Source organism: Rutilus rutilus (assembly GCF_951802725.1).
Source record: "Rutilus rutilus genome assembly, chromosome: 1".
Taxonomy (NCBI): Eukaryota; Metazoa; Chordata; class Actinopteri; order Cypriniformes; family Leuciscidae; genus Rutilus; species Rutilus rutilus.
In genome coordinates, this window is record NC_140209.1 from 21,263,705 (window position 1) to 21,281,193 (window position 17,489).

The following is a 17,489-nucleotide window of genomic DNA, read 5'->3' on the forward strand; positions in this document are numbered from 1 at the left end:
TTAAAAGGGGTACGTAACAATGGTTAGTCATTATTTTCACTTAATTTGACCAATGTTCTAAACACGGCATCAATCCCGGGTCGTGTTTGCGTTCACAATCAAACGAACCCGGGTCACTTTATCCGTGTACTTTCCGGAATCTCTGTGTGAAACGCAAACATGACCCGGGATTTATGCCGGGATCGATGCTGTGTTGGGGACCAAGTAACATTGCCGTGTTCATCCCGGAATGCGCGGTGTGTGAACAAAAGCTGTAATAATGCTGTGTCGTAGTGATGACGCTGAAGGCACTCTGTCAATTTGCCGGCAGTTTCCCGGGTTCAAAGCGCTGTGTGAAAGGGGCTATGGTGTGAATGAAACATCAAACTGAGTCAAACAAACTCTTTGAAATGTAAATATGATAATGGATATCAAGTAATGTAGACAGACAGCAATCTCATTCAATTTCAGTCATGTGTGCAGTGAAATATAATTTAGTTACGCATTTAAAAGCTGTTGAGAAGTTTAAAACACAGTAAGCTCAAAAAGCAATCATATCAGGATACTTCATGAATTTCAGAACTAAAATGAAGAAATTGCTCTTAATTCAAGCAGAATCAGCAGAAAATTAAAAAATGACAATAATAAGATGTTGAAAAAATTAGTAAAGAGTTTAATCAATATTACATGAAGCAAATAGCCTACAAACATTAAGTGAAAGTGAATTAGACAGATCTCTCTCTTTACTGACTTATAAGAGCCAAAGCATCTCAAGAGAGGAAGAGAAGAAAAGAGTCCAGTTTCAAAGATACTATACTATACAAAGAAAGTATATCTTGCGTTTCCATGGAAGAGTAGAAGTGAAAGTGAAACTACATGCTCTAATGAAAAACAATGAAGAACGAGTTAAAAATTAATATAAGATTCATGTCTCTATTAAAAGTGTTAAGGCCTCTTCTTCAGCTCCTGAACTTTGCCTCCAAAGGTTTTTACAGGGTGAATTTTCTGATGCTCTTTCAGTTCATCTCTTTCTATCATGCGTAGTAAAGAAAGTCCTGCACTGAAACACACCGCCGTTCTTTTCTGCTGAAAGAAACATAAAATCAAGTGAGATTTCAAATGAGAGACAAACTTGAAATCAAAAGTGAAGCCCAAAGTCAAGATCACTGAGGAGTTCAATAGTCATTTTAATCCCATCATATCTGGTCAACAACTGCTGTGCATAATTATTCACAGACGAACACATTTTCAGTTATTTTAGAAAATGTCTTCGATCTTTCAGTGGTTATAATGTGAAGCAATGGGGTCCACCTTCTTCAAGTCCCAAAATGTGCATGCATCCTTCACAAAAGTAATCCATCTGGCTCCAGGGGGATAAACAAAGTCCTTCTAAGGGTAATCCGTGCGGTTTTGTCGTAAAAATATACATATTTAAAACTTTATAAACGAAAATAACTGGCTTCCGGTAGCGGTTGACGCGCGTTCACGGAGATGGATGCTGGTGTATGACATAGGACGTAGCGTAGGAAGCGTTGTGACGTAGAACGAACGTGACAGCGCAGCCAGAGAGCAGAGCAAAACAAAACTCTACATTCGTTCTTCGTCACGATGCTTCCTACGCTACGTCTTACGTCATACACCAGCATCCAATTCCGTGAACACACAAACATGACCCAGAGATAGACGCCCACCAGTATTGTACAGACAGTGCGCCAGTATCAAGTTCTCTGCTTAGACTGCTGCCCCCGCGACCCGGCCCCAGATAAGCAGAAGAAGATGGTATGGTATGGTACAAAATAAATGCCATGATCACTAGATTTTATACAGGTTTTACCATAATGATTTTTTTAATGGTGATCACCAACCAACCAGGATCACGCCTATTTTCGAGGACATGTAGCAGAGTCGCCAAGGAAGCAAAAGAGAGAATTAAAACATCAACGCGACAGGCAAATCAGCAAGACCAAAGTCAATATAGGAGTAACTTTTCCCAGATGGAAAGAGCTCATGAGGAGCAAAGATTTTAAAACGGACGCCGAATTTGCCTGCTTTCTTCTCAACAGGTAATTCAGCCTGTGTAAATTCGAAGTTTTATAGTTGCTTGTCTAACCATAGCATAGTTGTGCATAACGCCAGAACGACCTCTAGTATAACTTGCGTTACTTTTCCTTGCGTCAATGGTGAAAAAGTATTTTGTTTACCTTGTAACAAATCTGTGCTGCGACGGATCACAGGTGATAGTTTTAAAAGGAGCAATTGGACGGAGTCGAACTGGAAACCATGTTAATCTTGGAATAATACGGCCACCGTAGGAGTTAAAAAGGCCTCGAAATTGAAAAGAACAGAAACTAATATTCACTGGGTAGTCATATACAATTTCATCGCTAGATGGGGGAGAATATCACACAGTGTAACTTTAAAGGAGAACTCCGGTCAATTTTAACATTAACATCCTGTTTTCGGTCGAAGGCCATAGTAATCGATTGTCGAGTTCACGCGCGTGATCATAGGTAACTAAACCTATGCGCGTGAACTCGAAAATCGATTACTATGGACTTCGACCGAAAACAGGATGTAAATACAGGTATGAGCGCTGGCTGAAATAACATAATTTTTATCCATATCTTTCACATCTACTGCAGTCAGATTCACCCGCGTTCACTCTGAAGGTATCACTCACATGGCTGTGCACTTGTAATGACACATCAAGGATGTTAAGAAGCTAAAATCAGGTTTAAAACTTGCCCTATTGAAGTCAACAGGGTGCAAATTTTAAAAAGAGGATAACATGGTGTAGGCAACAGCGATTTTTGCCGTTGTTCTCTGTATTGACAGCACTCCAAATTTACAAACAAATTAGCTCAATGTTAAAATTGACCGGAGTTCTCCTTTAAAGATACTGTACTCTGCCTTTCTATTGTCAGCAAAAAAGTGAGAAGTCATGCCAAGGCAAAAGGCAGTTACTTCCACATTATCAATATTTGGTTTTATCACCATTAACAAAATCATTAAAGACCATTCTAAATAGTTCTGTAAAAGACCGCTGTATAAAATCCAGTGATCATGGCATTTATTTTGTATGATAAACAATTACTTATAGCCAGTGCTTAATTTGTAAAGTGTGTGCAACAAGCAAGAAGATGTGCATATGTAAATCCGTTGACGTGTGTATTGATTTTTATTAATAAACAAGTGTTTTCTCTGACAGTGTCGACTCGGCTGCAAAGATGAAATTGACGATCGCCATCTCCGTGTGAACGCGCCTATAGAGAGAAATGCACATAAATAGGCCTAATGGATTACATAATAAGAGAGTAGCCTTTTTCTTTTTTCGTTAGGATAAGATGCGCTCCTGTTCACGAGCAATGCAAGTGACCGCGCGGGCGCCTCCATGATGGTCTGTTATATTTGCTTCTTATTCATTAAATCCAGGCAATTGGTTGATGACAAATTTATTAAAATTAAGATACAATTTATACAAAAACGAAATTCACTTTAAAGAAAGGCTTTCTAAAAAAGAAAACTTGATGAAGTGGTCAAAATCATGTCTGACCCACTCCAGGTCTCATATTGCGCATCCTATCTTACTCGGTCTTGCTGTTCACTTTTCATAAATCAACATAAATGAAAAAATAAAAAAATAAATAACATTATAATATTTTAACAAATATGAAACTAAATGCGCTTTTTTAATGGCTACAACAGTATATTAGGCCTACATACTCTATTTGTAGGCTACAAATTGCTGCACATTCATTTAATTCTGAATTCTAAATTTTGCACACACAAGTTGAAAGGCATTTGTTCAAATCAAGTTCACGGATAATTGTGCGTGCATTTATTAATCATTATGATACTAAAATCAAAGTAGGCTATGCTATGTAGCCTATAAAATCAGATGAGCCCAGAATATGAACGCAATTACATGTTAAGCATTTTCCTCCCGAAAACCATTATAAGAACGTTTAATGTGGCTTAATGCAGATTAGAATGTCCCCTTATTTTGTCGAAATAACAAGATACTATGTCGATACTAGGCTACTGCTGTGTCCACCGTGGTCTCCACATTCTTGATCAGCTGAAACGATTTTTGCTTGTTTGGGATCTGACTGGCCAGCGTATTTGAAAAAGTTAAGCAAACTTTTTTGTCTTTTTGACATTTTTCCCCTGAGTGAAACAATCGAGGCTAACAGCAATCTCAACTAGTAGGCTACAACAAGTCATGTGTCACAAACATTGAACACTAGGCTACACAAACAGTAATTTTATTTTTTTCATTTAGGCAATTAATTTTCCTTGGTGACACAGGAGGTGCCGGATCCAATAAAAAAGGTTCCGGATCCAACGCCAGAGGTGACAGAACATGTTCCGGCTCAAATTAAGCCCTGCTTATAGCCATCCTGCTATCCTGTGCTTTGGTTGCATTCTAAAGGCATTATTAATACATTAGACATGACAACATAGCTCCAATCTATCTTCAATTGGAACCGAGTGACGTGCTAAGCACGCGTTCAAAATGATCACGATATAAAACAGATCCTCGCGCACGTGGTGGATCTGAAAGACGCATACTTTCACATTCAGATAGCCCTCATCACAGGCGCTTCCTGAGATTCGTGTTCAAATGTGTTGTGCTCCTCACATTCACGGTCATGAAAAACAGTCCTTTTTGAGACTATCAGTGGTGAGCACGTTCTGGACTACCTCGACGACTAATGCATTTATAGCACAACATTCTGTGTTCTGCGTCTTTTCATTATGCGGTGGTTTCAGCTGTCTACCCTATTATTGCACTTCGCTCGTCCCGCGTATTTATTCCGGATGCTGTTATAGGTATAACCCGCTTGTAAGAGCTGGTTTGATGTTGTATGCACCAGTACACTTGTAGCTTCATTATAAACACTGCCTGTGATTATATTAGTCCCGCGCCGACTCTACCATGTTTAGGGCGATGCTGAAGGCGCCGGCGAAGTTAAACCCATGGGTGTTTCAAACAGGTCCGGTACCCGAACTGGGTGAGGCGGGGCTTTAGTTTTTAGTTGTATTCATCTTCTACAGCATGACCACGTTTGTGCAGGACAAAGCTCTGGGAACATCAGAAGTTACAGGGACTGATGGAAGCTGTACAAAGTAGGCAACACTGTAATTCCAATTTTGATTGACAGTAAAACAAAGGCAGAACAATGTACAATCTGATAAGTAGCATTATTTGATAGAACACCGGCACAGTAACTTCATATTGACATGCGTACCGTAACTGAATTTGAGCGTTCCAAAACAAAGCCTACTGCTCTTTGGTGGTATTACTGTTATAGTGTTCTACCTTGGTTTCTCTTGGGCTTTTGGAAGTTACTGTAAAGACAACCAATTCATTTCTCGGAAAAAACAAACAAACAAAAAAAAACAGAATTGACTCAATTTTTATCCACATCATAAAGGATGTATTTTTATCCACATCATAAAGGATGTATTGAACGTGGAAAAATATTAATAACTAATTTTCAACCAAAATGAAGTTACGGTCTTTTGTCTTTGCACGGCAGTTGTACACACCAAGCGCTTTACAATCACATCAGGTGTCGGCCTCATTCACAACCAGGGGTGCATTTCCCGAAAGCATCGTTAGCCAACTATGGTCGCAAGTTCCCTCGTTACCAATAGAGTTCAATGGACATTGCGATAAACTTGCGACCATAGTTGGCCAACGATGCTTTCAATACAAACGCACCCCTGGATGATTCAACAGCAGCCACAGTGAAACAGCGCCAACTATAGGTGGAGATAGAGTGATTTGACTTTGACTAACTTACACAGAAGAGATTTTGTTTCTCGGCACATAAAAATGAACTACTTACCGTGATCTCAGACTGTGGTGATGTGGTTTCTGCACTGTATGGATCTTCATGTGTATCTTCAGCAGACATTTAATAGAGAAACTCTTCCCGCACTGATCACACGTGTGCAGCTTCTCTCTGCTCTGGATCCTCTCATGTGATTTCAGAGATGATAAATCACTGAATCTCTTGTCACAGTGTGAACACTTGTAAGGTTTTTCTCCAGTGTGGATCCTCTCATGTGTTTTCAGAGCTGATAAATCACTGAATCTCTTGTCACAGTGTGAACACTTGTAAGGTTTTTCTCCAGTGTGGATCCTCTCATGTGTTTTCAGATTTGATGGATCACTGAATCTCTTGTCACAGTGTGAACACTTGTAAGGTTTTTCTCCGCTGTGGATCCTCTCATGTGCTTTCAGATTTGACAACTGACTGAATCTCTTGTCACAGTGTGAACACTTGTAAGGTTTTTCTCCAGTGTGGATCCTCTGGTGCAGTTTTAAACATTTCGCTGTCATAAAAGTCTTCTCACACTCACAGCACACGTACTCTCTCAAACCAGTATGAGTTTTCTGATGTGTATGTAAAGATTGCTGGTGTGAAAAACTCTTTCCACACACAGAACATGAATATGGCTTCTCCTCAGTATGAACTGTCAGGTGTGCCTTCTGGTGTGATGCCTGGGCAAATGCTTTGCCGCAATGATCACATGTGAACGGCTTCTCTCCAGTGTGAACCCGCATGTGAATCTCAAGACTTTGTTTGGTTGTGAAACTATTCCCACATTGATCACATGTAAATGGCTTTTCTCCTGTGTGAACTCTCATGTGAATCTCCCGATTCTGTTTGTGTTTGAAACTCTTCCCGCACTGATCACACGTGTGCGGCTTCTTTCCGCTGTGGATCCTCTCATGTGTTTTCAGATTTGATAACTGACTGAATCTCTTGTCACAGTGTGAACACTTGTAAGGTTTTTCTCCAGTGTGGATCCTCTCATGTGTTTTCAGATTTGATAACTGACTGAATCTCTTGTCACAGTGTGAACACTTGTAAGGGTTTTCTACAGTGTGGATCCTCAAATGTATTTTCAGATGTGATGATTGACTGAATCTCTTGTCGCAGTGTGAACATTTGTAAGGTTTTTCTCCAGTGTGGATCCTCTCATGTGCTTTCAGAGATGATGGCTGACTGAATCTCTTGTCACAGTGTGAACACTTGTAAGGTTTTTCTCCAGTGTGGATCCTCTGGTGCTGTTTTAAACATTGCGCTGTAATAAAAGTCTTCTCACACTCAAAGCACATGTACTCTCTCACAGTCACACCAGTATGAGTTTTCTGATGTGTATGTAAAGAGCTCAGCTGTGAAAAACTCTTTCCACACACAGAACATGAATGTGGCTTCTCCTTAGTATGAACTGTCAGGTGTCTCTTCAGGTTTGATGACCCAATAAATGTTTTTCCACACTGATCACATGAGAACGGCTTCTTTCCAGTGTGGATTAACATATGAATCTCAAGACTTTGTTTGGTTGTGAAACTCTTCCCAGGTTTGACATGATGTTCCTCCTCCACTTCTCTCAGTTCTTCTCTCTCCTCCTTCACTTCACTCAGTTCTTCACTCTCCTCCTTCACTTCTCTCAGTTCTTCTCTCTCCTCCTTCACTTCTCTCAGTTCTTCTCTCTCCTCCTTCACTTCACTCAGTTCTTCACTCTCCTCCTTCACTTCACTCATTACTTCACCCTCCACTTCACTCAGTTCTTCACTCTCCTCCTTCACTTCACTCATTTTTTCACTCTCCTCGTTTTCTTCCATCAGGTCTGAAATGAAAAAAAAGTTTAATTGCATCAGTACGTGTCACGTTTAGTGTCTGTGTTCATGTTATGTTTGCCTGTGAGACCCAGTTTGCCCACGTTTTTCTGTGATTTAATCCCTAGCTGTGTCCCAGTGTGAAGGCTGCATTGACAAAGGCTAAAGTGACGCCAAATGCACCCTTCGTTTCCCCGTGAAAGGAAGGTTACATAAAAGGATCCTTGGTGGCCTAACAATGCACCGCTGTGTTAATATTTTTCTTAAGTACCCTTTTCTGCTTTATTAGAGCAATTCTGGAGAAAATGGGTCTGCTGGGGAAGGCAACTCCCATACAGGCCGAAAAAAAAATAAAAGTTACATTACGTTACTCTTTGTTGCATTTGTTCTCCAAACTGCTTGCCCTATGTCAGATCGCTGAGATACTAGAGCCGTAATTGCAAGTGTCCTGGGACAGGTGAGGGTGTGAGTGGGAAACCCACTACTGAAACTTGGCAGTGGTTTGTCCTCATGGATGAGGTGTTGGGACAGAGCCACTCCACCAACCCCCCTGTCCTCATTTCCTCAATCCCTGAGGACACACCAGGGCTGAGTTTAGCAGTGTGTGACCAAGAAGAGGAGGAGCCAGCCGCACCAGCATCAGCACCAGCAGGAGCACCACGAAGAAGGCGAGACAGAGAGGACGAGTTTTTGACGAGCACAAGAGAGTAGGGAGAGGATGGACAGGCTGTTTTCTCTTCTTGAAAGAATGATTGAGAATTTTTTAATAAAAAAAAAATATATATATATATATATATATATATATATATATATATATATATATATATATATATATATTCACACTCTAAGATTTGCTCTTATCATCCGATCATGGTTGTATCTCTCTATTAGTGTTACTTGATCTTAGTGCTGCATTTGATACTATTGACCACAACATTCTTTTAAATCAGTGGTTCTCAACCTCTCCTGCAGGGACCCCCATGTTTCTGTTTTAACCCTGAAATGGCACACCTGTTTCAAATAATTAAAGGCTTAATGAGTAGTTGACTAATTGATTAATTGACTAATTCCTACTCTTCCTACTCTAATAACTACTCATTAATTGAATCAGGTGTGCCATTTCAGGGTTAAAACAGAAACATGGCCTGTCAGGGGGTCCCTGCAGGAGAGGTTGAGAACCACTGCTTTAAATAGACTCGAAAATTATGATGGCATTAGTAGAAATGCACTAGCATGGTTTAAATCATACTTAGCCTATCTGACCGTTATCAGTTTGTAGCAGTAAATGAAGAGATGTCTCATCGATCACAAGTTCAGTATGGTGTACCACAAGGCTCAGTACTAGGACCACTGCTGTTCACTCTGTACATGCTACCATTAGGAGATATCATTAGGAAACATGGCATTAGTTTTCACTGTTATGCTGACGATACTCAGCTCTATATTTCATCATGCCCAGATGAAACTTACCAATTCACTAAATTAACAGAATGCATAGCTGATATAAAAAATTGGATGACTACCGTATTTTCCGGACTATAAGTCGCACTTTTTTTCATAGTTTGGCTGGTCCTGCGACTTATAATCAGGTGCGACTTATATATCAAAATTAATTCAGACTGAGATGAACCAAGAGAAAACATTACCGTCTACAGCCGCGAGAGGGCGCTCTAGTTGGCAGAGTTGTTCAGAAGCGACACCAAGGGAGGAAGAAGATGTTTTGGAATGAGATCGCGGGAGCTTGGTGAACTTGTTTACTGGTAAATTTCTTGTTGGACTCGCTGGCTTATGTTAATTTAGCCTATTCAAGCCTCCCAGGTATATGTTCTTTTTTGCTATTGTGTAGCTGAATAACTGTTAATGTGTTGCGTTAACACACCGAACACCTATTCAGCCTGTTGTTCTGTGTGCTGCTGTGTAACGTTAGTTGAATAACTTGCCTTTCCTGATAAAAATGTCTGTTCTTGGTCTTGGATTTTGTGAAATAAATTTCTAAATAAATGCGACTTATAGTCCAGTGCGACTTATATATGTTTTTTTCCTCTTCATGACGCATTTTTTGACTGATGCGACTCCGGAGCGACTTATAGTCCGAAAAATACGGTAGTAATTTCCTACTACTTAACTCTGAAAATTCTAATTATTGAACAAAAAAACTTCCTCACGTAATAATCTAGAATACTGTCTAACACTTGATGGCTGCTCTGTTAAGTCTTCGTCGTTGGTTAGGAACCTGGGTGTGCTCTTTGATACCAATCTTTCATTTGAAAGTCACGTGTCTAGTATCTGTAAAACTGCATTTTTCCATCTTAAAAATATATCTAAATTACGTCATATGCTCTCAGTGACAAATGCAGAACAATTAGTTCATGCCCTCATGACCTCAAGGCTAGATTATTGTAATGATCTACTGGGTGGTTGTCCTGCACGCTTAATAAACAAACTACAGCTAGTTCAAAACGCAGCAGCTCGAGTTCTTACCAGAACCATGAAGTATGACCATATTAGCCCGGTTCTGTCAAAACTGCACTGGCTCCCTATCAAACATCGCATCAATTTTAAAATATTGCTGATTACTTACAAAGCACTAAATGGTTTAGCTCTGCAGTACTTGAGCGAGCTCTTAACGCTTTATAGTCCTTCACGTCTATTGCAATCTCAAAATTCCAGCCAGTTGATAATACCTAGAATATCTAAATCGACTGCTGGATTTAGGTAGATCCTTTTCCTATTTAGCGCCAAAACAGTTTTCCTACCATTGTCCGGGAAGCAGACACACTCTAAGTTCAAAGCCAGATTAAAGACACATCTCTTTGACCTAGCATACACATAACACATTATAGACTTTAATAATTCAATATTAGGCTGCATATATTAGGTCAGCTGGAACCGGGAACACTTCCCATAAATCCTGATATGTACTCGTTACATCATAAGAAGAATGGCATCTACGCTAATTTTAGTGTCTTTGTTTATCCCAAGGTTTTCCTGCAGCCTGCCGGATCGAGGCCGTATCCAGATCTGACGAAGGCCCTTCGCCTGGACCCGATGACAACGCAGTGCTGAAGTGCCAAATAGTCTCTCACTATGGAGGATCCCTTTACCACTCGGGATTCCCCGGCGTTTTCGGGAAATTCGTTTCACGTACCTACCCCGAAGTAACAAAATAAAATAAAATAAAATTCTGTATCAATTTTTTATAAGGCACCATTACTTTGTTTAGGCTTGGTTTGTAGGGAATTCCAAAACTGCGCACACATATTCAAATGCACATAACTATAGATCCAATTCTTAATGCGCATTTGACCGCCATCAGCGTTTCTCACAGGTTCAAGTTTAAAGTTTGTGTAGAGAGAATGGTGTCGTCTTAGTGGCCACTAATTTAAAGGAGCATTTCACCCATGGGAACATTGATCTTTATTGAAAGTGGGTCATATATGTAGTCGAAATGTAAAATAAATTTTGAATTTGGTGCCTTCTTGACCGAGGAAAGAAAGAAAGTAACTTCAGGACGCATTTGTATGAAAGACAACAACTCCCACAATGCACCACATTGCACAGCTGCGCAAGCCACTCCCACTAATCCAGAACAGCATATGAATCACTCATCCGTCTATAAGGCTAGCTACCACCGGAGCTTGAAATTCATTTCACACAAAATGTCTAACGTTAGTTAGTTGGTGAACTCATTAGTGAATTACTCCTCATTTGTATTTCTTTCGAAGTGGTGAATTATTGCATGGTAACGTTACCGGGATGTTCAGTCAGATGCGGTGCGACCGTGCGAAACTAGGATGGTTCACAACACAAACGTCCGTGTCCTCGTCTGATTCAGAGATTTCGTCCAGGAGAAATTGGCATCGTTGAAATTCTTTGCCGCACACGGACTCTATCTCTGTGTTCGTAGTTGCATAGTGAGCTCACCGGCGCCACCAGTCCGCGCTAACTCGAGCCAGTCCGGGCACCTCGTCCGCGGCAGGCAGGTCTTCTGCCTCGGCTGCTCTTCGCTATAATCCGGCTTGTAAAGGTAGCCACAAACACCTGATTCGAGCATCAGACTTCCGAAATCCTCTTCTTCTACATCTTATTGAGTAACGTTACCCTCCGCTATTGTCATATCTTCACAACTGGCTCCACAGTGCCTGTTAGCTTAGCTTCCAAACAAGATGGAGGATATTGCTTTTAGTTTCAGAAAGTGAAGTCCCACCCACTGATCTGTAATAGGCCTGTAGCGTGAGCGGGTCCCTCCCCCTGGAATAATGAGGAGCTTGTGTTTGTAGTCTCTACACTTTTCAATGAAATGTGACTTCCTGCTTATTATGACGCAAAATGATGATTTTTACGTCATAATAAGCAGGAAGTAAAACACTTAAATCCTTATTTCTCCCATCTCAGGGAAAAATTTATGAAAAATCCACGTTTATTATAATATATGACTGGGTTTCTAACAATACAAAGCTTAATGCAAATGGGTGGAGTGTCCCTTTAATAACAAATGATCGTTGCGACGGAAGGGAATAAATAAACAATAACTTTAGCTGGAATATAACTTTATTAAAGAACCGCTATAAAGCCAAAACAATCTCTGTTACCTTAAATTATACGTCTATCTCTGCAAAGCTGCTTTGAAACAATCTGCATTGTTAAAAGCGCTATATAAATGAAGATGACTTGACTTGAGTTCTATGCAACATACTCAGATTTAACAGATTTATTTTTTTGGCTTATTATCAAAACAAAGTATAGTCACAAAGTTATTATTACCAGAGCATGTGATCAGAGCAGGTCATTTTACCATTGTTGCCCATCATGGCTATACCAGCTCAGCAAACAGAAGTCAACTACTGAGTAATTTCACACGATTTGAGCGGACTTTGCTTTTCCAGTGCGTGATCTCAGTACATGGTTGGAGCGTTTGGGCCGTTAAAGACAGAGCAGAACGCGCAGCGCAAACACAGAGCGGAACATTGAGCAGAGAGCGCAGCGCGCCGACACACACACACAGAGCGGAAAAGACCCTCTCATGAAAGCTGCGTAAGAATGAAACCTGATCGCCAAACATGAGGGGCGGCATATTGTCGGCCATTTCAATATCAGCCGCAACAGGAAGTCATTAAAACGAGACAAAAAAAGGTGATGCATCAATTGCCTTATTTTTTTTTTTAATGCGTTAAACATATCAAATTAATCACAAAGATTAGCACGTTAATTCCCCCAGCCCTAATATATATGTATATATATATATATATATATATATATATATATATATATTTTATATATATATATATATATATATATATATATATATATATATATATATATATATATATATATATATATATATATATACACATAGCATATAGCCTAGCCTATAGGCAGGCTTGGGAGGATTACTTTAAAAATGTATTCCGTTACAGTTACAAATTACTTCATAAAAAAAGTATTCAGTAACGTAATCCAAGTACTATAATATGAAAGTAATGTAACTGATTACTTTTGGATCACTTCAAGGTCACGTATATAAATAAAGTCAAGCAAGAAGAAATATTATTAAAAAAAAATATTAAAAAACTTTTATTTATTAAGAATTTGGCTCAGTGTACATTACAATATTTTCAAAATATACACACAGGCCTGAATATATATTTATGTAAAGGGCTATACAGACATCAGTGGCTAATGTATGGTATTACAGATTATTTTGTTTTATTTGTAACTAATTTTTAACTAAAAAATAAAAACACAACATTTAAATTTTTTACACAATCTACATATTAGTTTATTTTACAATAGGCCTAGGCTACATGTTGACTAAAGCCGTGATCTTTCTTAATTTGCCTGACTGAACTTGTGGCGTTGGCAGTGGGAGTTCCCCTACGTTACCTAGACAACGAACATCCCGTTACGTGAGAAAAGATTAAGAAAGGACATTTTGGGTTCTAAAAAAGATACTCTCCTAATTTCTACAAAATAGCAGCGGAATTTCCATGAATTAAAAGCGATTTTACCCGCAGGCAGCATCGTTTCTACTAGCAGCAGTGATTCAATCTGCGTCTGAGGAAATTGTAGACAGCTGTTATTTGCGCATTCACCAGCGCGTGGCACACGTGAGTCATTACTGGCACCATAACCAGGAACTACAGTGGTATTATGCCAAAATATTTATTTATTTAGTTTTAAATGAAACCATTGTAATCCTGAAAGTATTCCCCCTTTTTTTTAAATGTAACTATAATCTGATTACTACGTTTTTTTACGTAACTGTAACGGATTACAGTTACTGGATTTTTGTATCCTGATTACGTAACGCTGTTACATGTATTCCGTTACTCCCCAACCCTGCCTATAGGTCTATTTATGAAGAGATCAGATGCAAAAGCCTCGTAAGTGCCATCTGAAATTTTCTTCTAGAATGAGAATGAGAATTTTTATCAAGCTTGTATAATTATCATTTACGTGAAATTACTACTACTACTACTAATAATAATAATTTATATAAGAGTGATTATCAGAGTGGAAAATCTTTATTTTGATGAAGTTTGGATTTTGATACTAGCAAACGCCCAGTGAAATGGATCCAGGACTGAACTGGTTAAACCCTGAAACAACGTCTAGCATCTTTAACCTACAGGTAAGGGCTATTTATAATTACAACAGTTTGTGGGAATGAAATTACCTGAGTTACTTGAAATATGTATATTTTCATTCTGGGTTTAATACTGCTCTTGTTGAATTGTAACTTGTTAAGTTGAGGTTTATTTGAGTACTCTATTAAAGTCTCTTATTTCACTACACTGTGACTGCACTTAGTGTTTTTAAAGGACTACTTAGATTGAGTATAAGTTTACTGTTGCACTTTTTCTGTACTTTGGTATTTAAAAACTGACATGCAGAAAAACTTGTATTTAACAAAATTGTTTCTAGACATTAAGTTTTAAAGAGATATGCTTTTATATTATTCATATATACTTTTGTATATTCCTAGATTTATTTGTTGCACTGTTTCTTATACAGTTATTGCAAAACTAAAGTACCATTTTCAGTTTAGTGTTACAAGTGGCTGTGGTGAAATAATATTACTGTCAAATGCCAGATAATACCAATACTCTAGTTCACTGTATGAATTTGTTCATGTTTTATTAAGGGATAAGTCTGAAACATAAAATAACTCTACCAATTCACTCAGGGCTAGTAGTAGCTATACAGCTGTATTACAGACACATGTGGAGAAGAGGAAGAGTTGCTGAGTCATAACGTGGATCTAAGCGAATTCACAATGGATTCACAAAAAAAGTTTGTCCTGAAAGATGGAGCAGTTCCCACTTTAAAAGCAGAAGCTGAGGTTTATGGGTCACAACACGTTTTATGCTTTGCCTTTGTTGATGTGTTTTCCATTGCTATATCGTTTTATTTATGTTGTAGCAACGCTGTATCAAACACATACAAACTTCATTTTAATCCCACCAGCGATCGTTGAATGATGGTGTTGTTGGCATCAGGTAGCCTAATGTTAACATTTTCTTTACTGTGGTAAAACCATGGTTAGTCTCGTGTGCTCATGGTTCCAACGACAGATTTGGCTACATTCGTTTTGTAGAGTGTGGATTTGTAGGATTGTAATATTATGAGGTAGAACGATTGTATGAAATGCATGGATATTTTTGCGTGTTAAAACATAAACATCAGTAGCATTTAGCTCGCTCAATGCTAGCTATTTCAATGTTGCCTTTGGCTTAATTGCTCAGTTGGGGATATTTTGGGGATATTTAATTTTATTCTATCAATCAATAAATTCCACTAGAAAAAAACCTTGTTGTATTATTTTATTTTAATTTAATACTGTGAAGCTGCTTTGATACAATCTGTATTGTGAAAAGCGCTATACAAATATACTTGATTTGATTTGATTTACAAATAACCACGTTTAGAAAAAGTATGAGAGATCTACAAAAAAACAAAAAAAACAACATACCTCTCTGAAACGTCCTGTAACAGCCGTTGGTGCACAAGTTCTGCTCGATTCCTAATATACTCTACGTCTGATTCGGGGTGAAATTGATAAGGCAATACACGCCTGTGTTTACAATACACCGGAGCACATGCAACTTCTTCTTCGTTGATGTTTAACGGCGGTTCGCGGTTGGCATCCAACATTAATGGTGCATTTCCGCCACCTACTGTACTGGAGTGTGGGCCGGAGATGAATAACTAAACCAAAAAAAAAAAAAAACTTCCATAGAAGAAATAACTCCAAATAATAATAATAATAATAATAATAATTATATTCTTTCTGCCAATCTTGTTTCCTTTAAAAATCGAAATAACAGTGTACTCATATCATTTAATGGTTTCCCCAACAATTCTTTAAAGTCCCCATGAAATAAAAATTGACCCTATTTACTTTGTTAGCGCATATTACTAGTCTTGTGGTGAACAATTAATCCGTGCAAGTATATATATATATATATATATATATATATATATATATATATATATATATTAAAAAAGAAAAATTTACCATGGTAATCTTTAAAGCAGGGCTCAGTAGTTTCGGGATTTCTTCGCTGTATTCTCGCTTTTTGCTCGCAGGTTTCTCTCTAGAGCTCCCCCCACAGCTTCGGAATAGATATTTGACAACACTGTAGTAAAATCTTGTTGGCGATTCCAAAAAAGGCGATTCTCAGACACCTGGGCCCAGTTTTTCAAAAGTAATCCAGTGGGATTTTGGATCACGGATTGGATCAAATCTTGGAAATGGGTTTTTCAAAAGCAAAAGAGGGATTCTGAACTAAGATCAGATCATGTAATCCGATCTTAAATTTGATCTGGATCAAACCTGCCCTTTGGGTTTTTCAGAACTTTGAACTCGGTTTGGGATCTATTTGATCCAAAAAAACAGGATTATCCTGATCCCATCAGAAGGGTGGATTCAGTTGTGATTTTTCAAACCAAATAAAACCAGAGAGTTTTTTTTTTAAGTGAATGATCACAAAATCAATGTTTACTGATGATATACATTTCTTCATATTTGAAGCATATATGAAGCATGTCACATCTAATGAGATATGGTAAAACAACAAAATCTACAATTTAACATTTAACAAAATAAGGAAAGTAAAATGTTTCTGTTTATTACAGTGTTTCTGTTTCTTAAAATTAAAATAAACAATGGTTATTTGTGGCCACCGGTATTTTGCCAACTGTTGTTCTTTGCTAAGCCAGTAGGCTACACTGTTGGTTCCATTTAAGGCTCTAGAAAACAGGATTTGGTGATCCTGAAAAGTTCCTATCCGGATCAGATTGATCAAATCCGATGTTGCTTTGAAAAACTGGCTCAAAAGTAAGCAGGATTACGTGATCACGGATCGCAAAAAAAAAGGATTACTAAATCCGGATAAATTTTATCCGGATTAAACCTTTTGAAAAACCGGGCCCAGAGGCTAGTAAATCAACGACCTCAAAGCAGATGGGACAATCTTTAAAACGTCTTCTTCATTCGGGTTCGAACAGCGTGAGGGAGCGCAATAATGACGGCATTTTAGCAGATTTCTTTTGGCCGCAAAGCAATTGTTTGCATCGCGAGACCTGATATCACGCGAGACTTCCTGACGCGGCGGCCGCCGGCCCGCCGGCTCAAAGTTGCAAGTGCGGATTCTCCGCTCACGGGCACCAGGGGGGTGCGAAACGACCACCATTCAACCCGAAATAAGTAATAGAACCATTCCAATGACTCCGAAGCTATTCAGTTAAGGTAAAAAAGTTACTTAGTTCACCTTTAATCAAAATCTGAAAAGTTACTTCCGGGTCTGGAATGGCGTCTTTTTCTGATGACGTGGGTTTGACGGCTTGGTTTGAAAACGCTTAACCATTC

At 38.7% G+C, this 17,489-nt stretch overlaps 2 protein-coding genes across 4 annotated transcripts in view; both read right to left on the reverse strand.

Annotated features, from left to right (window-relative positions):
- LOC311292136 (uncharacterized protein) overlaps window positions 1–17,489 on the reverse strand; it is a 188,706-nt gene that overhangs the window by 74,451 nt on the left and 96,766 nt on the right. The gene's annotated exons all lie outside the window — the stretch shown is intronic.
- LOC311292040 (uncharacterized protein) lies at window positions 630–15,985 on the reverse strand. Of its 2 annotated transcripts, none has more exons than XM_084411472.1 (3): window positions 15,591–15,985; window positions 5,835–7,629; window positions 630–1,062 (listed from the first exon to the last, which is right to left on the reverse strand). In XM_084411472.1, exons 2-3 carry the CDS (start codon window positions 7,622–7,624, stop codon window positions 1,014–1,016), a joined length of 1,839 nt encoding a protein of 612 aa, XP_084267598.1. In that variant the 5' UTR covers window positions 7,625–7,629; window positions 15,591–15,985; the 3' UTR covers window positions 630–1,013. The 2 variants fall into 2 exon arrangements, with proteins under 2 accessions (XP_084267598.1, XP_084267597.1); XM_084411471.1 differs by having other exon boundaries at window positions 630–1,065.

Bases quoted from the DNA above. Each gene is read 5' to 3' on its own strand.
- LOC311292040 (XM_084411471.1), bottom strand. From the start codon at position 7,624: ATGGAAGAAAACGAGGAGAGTGAAAAAATGAGTGAAGTGAAGGAGGAG. The intron at 1,066-5,834 runs GTAAGTAGTTCA...TGTTTCTTTCAG, and splicing joins CACCACAGTCTGAGATCACG to CAGAAAAGAACGGCGGTGTG.